This window comes from Ranitomeya variabilis, chromosome 6 (genome assembly GCF_051348905.1).
Source record: "Ranitomeya variabilis isolate aRanVar5 chromosome 6, aRanVar5.hap1, whole genome shotgun sequence".
Lineage (NCBI taxonomy): Eukaryota > Metazoa > Chordata > Amphibia > Anura > Dendrobatidae > Ranitomeya > Ranitomeya variabilis.
Window position 1 is genome coordinate 577828832 of NC_135237.1, and position 10913 is coordinate 577839744.

The 10913-nt window shown below is 57.2% G+C and overlaps 1 protein-coding gene across 2 annotated transcripts in view; it reads right to left on the minus strand.

The window, feature by feature from the left end:
• PUF60 (poly(U) binding splicing factor 60) overlaps positions 1–9801 on the minus strand; it is a 54163-nt gene extending 44362 nt beyond the window's left edge. For both annotated transcript variants that reach the window (XM_077271501.1, XM_077271500.1), the window contains exons 1-2: positions 9661–9801; positions 4935–5030 (exon numbers count right to left, since the gene is read on the minus strand). In XM_077271501.1, the coding sequence (XP_077127616.1) occupies positions 4935–5030; positions 9661–9714 (150 nt within the window). In that variant the 5' untranslated portion in view covers positions 9715–9801. The remainder of the gene's footprint in view (positions 1–4934; positions 5031–9660) is intronic.
• Between the last annotated feature and the right edge of the window lie 1112 nt (positions 9802–10913).

The window sequence follows — 10913 nt, forward strand, 5'->3', positions numbered from 1 at the left end:
GTTTCCAGGGCAAGGCTCTTCCCAGCGCAAGGCTCTTCCCAGAGCGTTTCCAGGGCAAGGCTCTCTTCCCAGCGCGTTTCCAGGGCAAGGCTCTCTTCCCAGCGCAAGGCTCTCTTCCCAGAGCGTTTCCAGGGCAAGGCCCTCTTCCCAGCGCAAAGCTCTCTTCCCAGAGCGTTTCCAGGGCAAGGCTCTCTTCCCAGCGCAAGGCTCTCTTCCCAGAGCATTTCCAGGGCAAGGCTCTCTTCCCAGCGCAAGGCTCTCTTCCCAGTGCGTTTCCAGGGCAAGGCTCTCTTCCCAGAGCGTTTCCAGGGCAAGGCTCTCTTCCCAGCGCAAGGCTCTCTTCCCAGAGCGTTTCCAGGGCAAGGCTCTCTTCCCAGCGCAAGGCTCTCTTCCCAGAGCATTTCCAGGGCAAGGCTCTCTTCCAAGCGCAAGGCTCTCTTCCCAGAGCGTTTCCAGCGCAAAGCTCACTTCCCAGAGCGTTTCCAGCGCAAGGCTCACTTCCCAGCGTAAGGCTCTCTTCCCAGAGCGTTTCCAGCACAAGGCTCTCTTCCCAGCGCGTTTCCAGGGCAAGGCTCTCTTCCCAGAGCGTTTCCAGGGCAAGGCTCTCTTCCCAGCGCAAGGCTCTCTTCCCAGAGCGTTTCAAGCACAAGGCTCTCTTCCCAGCGCAAGGCTCTCTTCCCAGCGGAAGGCTCTCTTCCCAGCGCGTTTCCAGCGCAAGGCTCTCTTCCCAGAGCGTTTCAAGCGCAAGGCTCTCTTCCCAGCGCAAGGCTCTCTTCCCAGCGCGTTTCCAGGGCAAGGCTCTCTTCCCAGCGCAAGGCTCTCTTCCCAGAGCGTTTCCAGGGCAAGGCTCTCTTCCCAGAGCAAGGCTCTCTTCCCAGAGCGTTTTCAGGGCAAGGCTCTCTTCCCAGAGCAAGGCTCTCTTCCCAGAGCATTTCCAGGGCAAGGCTCTCTTCCCAGCGCAAGGCTCTCTTCCCAGAGCGTTTCCAGGGCAAGGCTCTCTTCCCAGAGCGTTTCCAGGGCAAGGCTCTCTTCCCAGCGCAAGGCTCTCTTCCCAGAGCGTTTCCAGGGCAAGGCTCTCTTCCCAGCGCAAGGCTCTCTTCCCAGAGCATTTCCAGGGCAAGGCTCTCTTCCCAGCGCAAGGCTCTCTTCCCAGAGCATTTCCAGGGCAAGGCTCTCTTCCAAGCGCAAGGCTCTCTTCCCAGAGCGTTTCCAGCGCAAAGCTCACTTCCCAGAGCGTTTCCAGCGCAAGGCTCACTTCCCAGCGTAAGGCTCTCTTCCCAGCGCGTTTCCAGGGCAAGGCTCTCTTCCCAGCGCGCAAGGCTCTCTTCCCAGCGCGCAAGGCTCTCTTCCCAGCGCGCAAGGCTCTCTTCCCAGCGCGCAAGGCTCTCTTCCCAGCGCGCAAGGCTCTCTTCCCAGCGCGCAAGGCTCTCTTCCCAGCGCGCAAGGCTCTCTTCCCAGCGCGCAAGGCTCTCTTCCCAGCGCGCAAGGCTCTCTTCCCAGCGCGCAAGGCTCTCTTCCCAGCGCGCAAGGCTCTCTTCCCAGCGCGCAAGGCTCTCTTCCCAGCGCGCAAGGCTCTCTTCCCAGCGCGCAAGGCTCTCTTCCCAGCGCGCAAGGCTCTCTTCCCAGCGCGCAAGGCTCTCTTCCCAGCGCGCAAGGCTCTCTTCCCAGCGCGCAAGGCTCTCTTCCCAGCGCGCAAGGCTCTCTTCCCAGCGCGCAAGGCTCTCTTCCCAGCGCGCAAGGCTCTCTTCCCAGCGCGCAAGGCTCTCTTCCCAGCGCGCAAGGCTCTCTTCCCAGCGCGCAAGGCTCTCTTCCCAGCGCGCAAGGCTCTCTTCCCAGCGCGCAAGGCTCTTCCCAGCGCGCAAGGCTCTCTTCCCAGCGCGCAAGGCTCTCTTCCCAGCGCGCAAGGCTCTCTTCCCAGCGCGCAAGGCTCTCTTCCCAGCGCGCAAGGCTCTCTTCCCAGCGCGCAAGGCTCTCTTCCCAGCGCGCAAGGCTCTTCCCAGCGCGCAAGGCTCTCTTCCCAGCGCGCAAGGCTCTCTTCCCAGCGCGCAAGGCTCTCTTCCCAGCGCGCAAGGCTCTCTTCCCAGCGCGCAAGGCTCTCTTCCCAGCGCGCAAGGCTCTCTTCCCAGCGCGCAAGGCTCTCTTCCCAGCGCGCAAGGCTCTCTTCCCAGCGCGCAAGGCTCTCTTCCCAGCGCGCAAGGCTCTCTTCCCAGCGCGCAAGGCTCTCTTCCCAGCGCATTTCCAGGGCAAGGCTCTCTTCCCAGCGCGCAAGGCTCTCTTCCCAGCGCGCAAGGCTCTCTTCCCAGCGCGCAAGGCTCTCTTCCCAGAGCGTTTCCAGGGCAAGGCTCTCTTCCCAGAGCGTTTCCAGGGCAAGGCTCTCTTCCCAGAGCGTTTCCAGGGCAAGGCTCTCTTCCCAGCGCAAGGCTCTCTTTCCAGCGCAAGGCTCTCTTCCCAGAGCGTTTCCAGCGCAAGGCTCTCTTCCCAGAGCGTTTCCAGCGCAAGGCTCTCTTCCCAGAGCGTTTCCAGCGCAAGGCTCTCTTCCCAGAGCGTTTCCAGCGCAAGGCTCTCTTCCCAGAGCGTTTCCAGCGCAAGGCTCTCTTCCCAGAGCGTTTCCAGCGCAAGGCTCTCTTCCCAGAGCGTTTCCAGCGCAAGGCTCTTTCCCAGAGCGTTTCCAGCGCAAGGCTCTCTTCCCAGAGCGTTTCCAGTGCAAGGCTCTCTTCCCAGCGCAAGGCTCTCTTCCCAGAGCGAGGCTCTCTTCCCAGAGCGAGGCTCTCTTCCCAGAGCGAGGCTCTCTTCCCAGAGCGTTTCCAGCGCAAGGCTCTCTTCCCAGCGCAAGACTCTCTTCCTAGCGCATTGTGATCCTGCACCTACATGGGTCATATCTGGAATAAACCCAGAACGTTTACCACTTTGTCACTGGTGATTTGGGCTTTCACTTTTTAATACATTCTTTGGGAGATGAAACGGAGGGGGAAAAAAAATAACCTTTGATAGAAATAAAATCAGAATTGAACGTTTTTCTCTTCATTAGTGTCCGATAATACACACGTTGTGAGTGAATTGTCTGACATCCTATTAGATTGGGTGGGGTCTGATTGGCAGTCACTGAGGGCAGTGATCACCGGGGTCGGCAGCTGCCTCCCTCTGTGAGACTCCTTCTCCTGTGCCGACATCACGACTGACTGCAGCATCTGAGCGGTCACAGTGCTGGGATGAGCTCGCTCGGCTTCTGCTGCGGATGCTCAGGCACAACTCCTGCGCCAGTCCCATCCGTGACCCAACAGTACGGCACCTACAGTACGGCATTTGTGGGAAGAGGTTAATCCTCCGCACTCCGAACCTCTAGAGGCACAGATGACCGGTGAATGGCGGAGCACTGCTGTACGCTGCGATCACACGTGTACTGTGCGCTCCGCAGGACAGACATGACAAACGCCAAAAAAAATACCCAGCCCCCTATATTTAGGAGTATACGAGACTGTAATGGGCGCGATGCCGTATACAATATATATTACTTGGTTTCTGCAGCTTTACATCGTATTCAGCCTTCAATTATTTATATACAAAAAAATAATAATAATAATAATAAAACGTATTTTACCAAGTCCTTTCAGTCCCAAATAAAGTGCAAGAGCCGCACGCAGACGTCTTATATCCATTGTCCTGGACAGGAGACGCAGAGCTGAACGTCAGCACAGAACCAATGATCAAAGGCGTGCAGGAGACGGCGCAGCACCACCGCCGACCAGAGGCGCGCAGGAGACGGCGCAGCACCACCGCCGACCAGAGGCGCGCAGGAGACGGCGCAGCACCACCGCCGACCAGAGGCGTGCAGGAGACGGCGCAGCACCACCGCCGACCAGAGGCGTGCAGGAGACGGCGCAGCACCACCGCCGACCAGAGGCGTGCAGGAGACGGCGCAGCACCACCGCCGACCAGAGGCGTGCAGGAGACGGCGCAGCACCACCGCCGACCAGAGGCGTGCAGGAGACGGCGCAGCACCACCGCCGACCAGAGGCGTGCAGGAGACGGCGCAGCACCACCACCGACCAGAGGCGTGCAGGAGACGGCGCAGCACCACCACCGATCAGAGGCGTGCAGGAGACGGTGCAGCACCACCGCCGACCAGAGGCTTGCAGGAGAAGCAGCACCACCGCCAACCAGAGGCGTGCAGGAGACGCAGCACCACTGCCGACCAGAGGCGTGCAGGAGACGCAGCACCACCGCCAACCAGAGGCGTGCAGGAGACGCAGCACCACCGCCAACCAGAGGCGTGCAGGAGACGCATTACCACCGCTGACCAGAGGCGCGCAGGAGACGCAGCACCACCGCCGACCAGAGGCGTGCAGGAGACGCATTACCACCGCTGACCAGAGGCACGCAGGAGACGCAGCACCACCGCCGACCAGAGGCGTGCAGGAGACGCAGCGCCACTGCCGACCAGAGGCGTGCAGGAGACGCAGCACCACTGCCGACCAGAGGCGCGCAGGAGACACAGCACCACCGCCGACCAGAGGCGTGCAGGAGACGCAGCACCACCGCCGACCAGAGGCGATATCAGAGACCACTCACAATAGTCACAGGAGACATCTGTTGCGGTTATCAGACGACTGAACTACTCTTGTGGTTTGGGGGAAAGGGACAAATGAAAAACCTAAACAAACGGCAGAGAGGCGCTGCTCTCCTCATCACGCTCCACAGTATCGCCAGCTCCGCACATTAGCCAGGAGACGCAGACAAGAACATCCATTATTTATTTTCTCATTATTTTCCCAGAAGACTTCACAAAGTAGAAAGTTATCTCCCGAGCTGTAAAGACGGGCACAACGCATCCAGCGCTACCCAGCAGGGGCGGCAATCAGGAACTCGTCCATGAGTAGAGGGTACAGCGTGCGGGGGGCTTCACGTCTGTCCTAATAGGGGGGGGGGGAGCTTACCTTCTGTAACGCCTCCTGCTGCTCTGGGGTGAGAGGGGGGAGACCAAGCTTAGACGAGGTGCTCTGTCCATTATCCAATTTAATGGTGTCACCACCCTGTAAGGAAGGGAAAAGACACATTAGAAGCAAAAGTAACGCAGGCCGCCATCACAGGCAGCACGTGACAACGCAGGACGCCATCACAGGCAGCACGTGACAACGCAGGCCGCCATCACAGGCAACACGTGACAACGCAGGCGACATCACAGGCAGCACGTGACAACGCAGGCGACATAACAGGCAGCACGTGACAACGCAGGCGACATCACAGGCAGCACGTGACAACGCAGGCGACATCACAGGCAGCACGTGACAACGCAGGCGACATCACAGGCAGCACGTGACAACGCAGGCGACATCACAGGCAGCACGTGACAACGCAGGCGACATCACAGGCAGCACGTGACAACGCAGGCGACATCACAGGCAGCACGTGACAACGCAGGCGACATCACAGGCAGCACGTGACAACGCAGGCGACATCACAGGCAGCACGTGACAACGCAGGCGACATCACAGGTAGCACGTGACAACGCAGGCGACATCACAGGCAGCACGTGACAACGCAGGCGACATCACAGGCAGCACGTGACAACGCAGGCGACATCACAGGCAGCACGTGACAACGCAGGCCGCCATCACAGGCAACACGTGACAACGCAGGCGACATCACAGGCAGCACGTGACAACGCAGGCGACATCACAGGCAGCACGTGACAACGCAGGCGACATCACAGGCAGCACGTGACAACGCAGGCGACATCACAGGCAACACGTGACAACGCAGGCGACATCACAGGCAGCACGTGACAACGCAGGCGACATCACAGGCAGCACGTGACAACGCAGGCGACATCACAGGCAGCACGTGACAACGCAGGCGACATCACAGGCAGCACGTGACAACGCAGGCGACATCACAGGCAGCACGTGACAACGCAGGCGACATCACAGGCAGCACGTGACAACGCAGGCGACATCACAGGCAGCACGTGACAACGCAGGCGACATCACAGGCAGCACGTGACAACGCAGGCCGCCATCACAGGCAACACGTGACAACGCAGGCGACATCACAGGCAGCACGTGACAACGCAGGCGACATCACAGGCAGCACGTGACAACGCAGGCGACATCACAGGCAGCACGTGACAACGCAGGCGACATCACAGGCAGCACGTGACAACGCAGGCGACATCACAGGCAGCACGGGACAACGCAGGCGACATCACAGGCAGCACGTGACAACGCAGGCGACATCACAGGCAGCACGTGACAACGCAGGCGACATCACAGGCAGCACGTGACAACGCAGGCGGCATCACAGGCAGCACGTGACAAAGCAGGCGACATCACAGGCAGCACGTGACAACGCAGGACGCCATCACAGGCAGCACGTGACAACGCAGGCGACATCACAGGCAGCACGTGACAACGCAGGCCGCCATCACAGGCAACACGTGACAACGCAGGCGACATCACAGGCAGCACGTGACAACGCAGGCGACATCACAGGCAGCACGTGACAACGCAGGCGACATCACAGGCAGCACGTGACAACGCAGGCGACATCACAGGCAGCACGTGACAACGCAGGCGACATCACAGGCAGCACGTGACAACGCAGGCGACATCACAGGCAGCACGTGACAACGCAGGCGACATCACAGGCAGCACGTGACAACGCAGGCGACATCACAGGCAGCACGGGACAACGCAGGCGACATCACAGGCAGCACGTGACAACGCAGGCGACATCACAGGCAGCACGTGACAACGCAGGCGACATCACAGGCAGCACGTGACAACGCAGGCGGCATCACAGGCAGCACGTGACAAAGCAGGCGACATCACAGGCAGCACGTGACAACGCAGGACGCCATCACAGGCAGCACGGGACAACGCAGGCGACATCACAGGCAGCACGTGACAACGCAGGCGACATCACAGGCAGCACGTGACAACGCAGGCGACATCACAGGCAGCACGTGACAACGCAGGCGGCATCACAGGCAGCACGTGACAAAGCAGGCGACATCACAGGCAGCACGTGACAACGCAGGACGCCATCACAGGCAGCACGTGACAACGCAGGCAGCATGTGACAACGCAGGCGACATCACAGGCAGTACGTGACAACGCAGGCGACATCACAGGCAGCACGTGACAACGCAGGCGACATCACAGGCAGCACGTGACAACGCAGGCCGCCATCACAGGCAACACGTGACAACGCAGGCGACATCACAGGCAGCACGTGACAACGCAGGCGACATCACAGGCAGCACGTGACAATGCAGGCGACATCACAGGCAGCACGTGACAACGCAGGCGACATCACAGGCAGCACGTGACAACGCAGGCGACATCACAGGCAACACGTGACAACGCAGGCGACATCACAGGCAGCACGTGACAACGCAGGCGACATCACAGGCAGCACGTGACAACGCAGGCGACATCACAGGCAGCACGTGACAACGCAGGCGACATCACAGGCAGCACGTGACAACGCAGGCGACATCACAGGCAGCACGTGACAACGCAGGCCGCCATCACAGGCAACACGTGACAACGCAGGCGACATCACAGGCAGCACGTGACAACGCAGGCGACATCACAGGCAGCACGTGACAACGCAGGCGACATCACAGGCAGCACGTGACAACGCAGGCGACATCACAGGCAGCACGTGACAACGCAGGCGACATCACAGGCAGCACGTGACAACGCAGGCGACATCACAGGCAGCACGGGACAACGCAGGCGACATCACAGGCAGCACGTGACAACGCAGGCGACATCACAGGCAGCACGTGACAACGCAGGCGGCATCACAGGCAGCACGTGACAAAGCAGGCGACATCACAGGCAGCACGTGACAACGCAGGACGCCATCACAGGCAGCACGTGACAACGCAGGCGACATCACAGGCAGCACGTGACAACGCAGGCCGCCATCACAGGCAACACGTGACAACGCAGGCGACATCACAGGCAGCACGTGACAACGCAGGCGACATCACAGGCAGCACGTAACAACGCAGGCGACATCACAGGCAGCACGTGACAACGCAGGCGACATCACAGGCAGCACGTGACAACGCAGGCGACATCACAGGCAGCACGTGACAACGCAGGCGACATCACAGGCAGCACGTGACAACGCAGGCGACATCACAGGCAGCACGGGACAACGCAGGCGACATCACAGGCAGCACGTGACAACGCAGGCGACATCACAGGCAGCACGTGACAACGCAGGCGACATCACAGGCAGCACGTGACAACGCAGGCGGCATCACAGGCAGCACGTGACAAAGCAGGCGACATCACAGGCAGCACGTGACAACGCAGGACGCCATCACAGGCAGCACGTGACAACGCAGGCGGCATCACAGGCAGCACGGGACAACGCAGGCGACATCACAGGCAGCACGTGACAACGCAGGCGACATCACAGGCAGCACGTGACAACGCAGGCGACATCACAGGCAGCACGTGACAACGCAGGCGGCATCACAGGCAGCACGTGACAACGCAGGCCGCCATCACAGGCAGCACGTGACAACGCAGGCGACATCACAGGCAGCACGTGACAACGCAGGCGACATCACAGGCAGCACGTGACAACGCAGGCCGCCATCACAGGCAGCACGTGACAACGCAGGCGACATCACAGGCAGCACGTGACAAAGCAGGCGACATCACAGGCAGCACGTGACAACGCAGGACGCCATCACAGGCAGCACGTGACAACGCAGGCAGCATGTGACAACGCAGGCGACATCACAGGCAGTACGTGACAACGCAGGCGACATCACAGGCAGCACGTGACAACGCAGGCGACATCATGTGACTCCGGTACAGCCGCTAGTCAGTGCGCACCAAGAGGAGCAGCAGCCACTGGCAGAATCACTGCAGCCTCCTCCCCTCACACCTCCTCTGCAACAACCCCGTCACCCCCTACAGTAGTGCGCCCCCCCCCCTACGGTAGTGCGCCCCCCCGCTACGGTAGTGCGCCCCCCCGCTACGGTAGTGCGCCCCCCCCCTACGGTAGTGCGCCCCCCCCCCCCTACGGTAGTGCGCCCCCCCCCCTACGGTAGTGCGCCCCCCCCTACGGTAGTGCGCCCCCCCCTACGGTAGTGCGCCCCCCCCCCCTACGGTAGTGCGCCCCCCCCTACGGTAGTGCGCCCCCCCCCTACGGTAGTGCGCCCCCCCCCTACGGTAGTGCGCCCCCCCCCCTACGGTAGTGCGCCCCCCCCCCTACGGTAGTGCGCCCCCTCACTCCTTCTCCATCCCTGGTCTCCCTCCAATCACTGTGCAGCCCCCCGGTCGCCCCTCTCCGCCGCCCCTCGTCTCCCCTCCACTGCCCCTGTCACCGCCCTCCCTCCCTCCCCGATGTCCCCTCACATTGCCCATCCCCCCTCTCTCCCCTCTCTCACCCATCACCTCCGCAGCCGCCCCCAGCACTCCCTCGCTTCTCCCAGCCACCATGTCTACCCTCAAGGATACCCCGCCCCATCGCTCCTCTCCATCGTCCCGTCACCACCACCCGGTCTCCCCTCACTCCTCTCCGTCTCCCCCCGCTCCCCGCTCTCCTCTCCTCTCCGTTGCTCCCGGTCTCCCCTCTCCCCCGTCTTCTCCCCGCCGTCCTCCTCACGTTAGGTCTCCGGTTCGCACTCACCAACATTACCGCGGCCGCCATCCGGTGCTCCGGGCTTAACAGCAGCAAATCCATGATACCGCGAGATCTACAGCAGAACAACGAGAGAAGGAAGAAGGAAGTCACGTGTCTGCTGCTCCCGCGAGATTCGTACGCGCGAGAGCTGATTTTTTCTGATTTGTTCAAACTTTATTTATAACTGACAAAAAAAGAAACAAAAAAACAGCAGAATCATCACCATTAATAATACTGTACACACATATATATATTATACTGTACACACATATATATATAATACTGTACACACACATATATATAATACTGTACACACACATATATAATACTGTACACATATATATATATAATACTGTACACACATATATATAATACTGTACACACATATATATATAATACTGTACACACATATATATATAATACTGTACACACATATATATAATACTGTACACACATATATATATAATACTGTACACACATATATATATATAATACTGTACACACATATATATATAATACTGTACACACATATATATATAATACTGTACACACATATATATAATACTGTACACACATATATATAATACTGTACACACATATATATATATAATACTGTACACACATATATATATATATAATACTGTACACACATATATATAATACTGTACACACATATATATAATACTGTACACACATATATATAATACTGTACACACATATATATATATAATACTGTACACACATATATATATATATAATACTGTACACACATATATATAATACTGTACACATATATATATATATAATACTGTACACATATATATATATAATACTGTACACACATATATATAATACTGTACACACATATATATAATACTGTACACATATATATATAATACTGTACACACATATATATATATATAATACTGTACACATATATATATATAATACTGTACACACATATATATATATATAATACTGTACACACACATATATATAATACTGTACACACATATATATAATACTGTACACACATATATATATATAATACTGTACACACATATATATATATATAATACTGTACACACATATATATAATACTGTACACATATATATATATATAATACTGTACACACATATATATATAATACTGTACACACATATATATAATACTGTACACACATATATATAATACTGTACACAGATATATATAATACTGTACACACATATATATATAATACTGTACACACACATATATA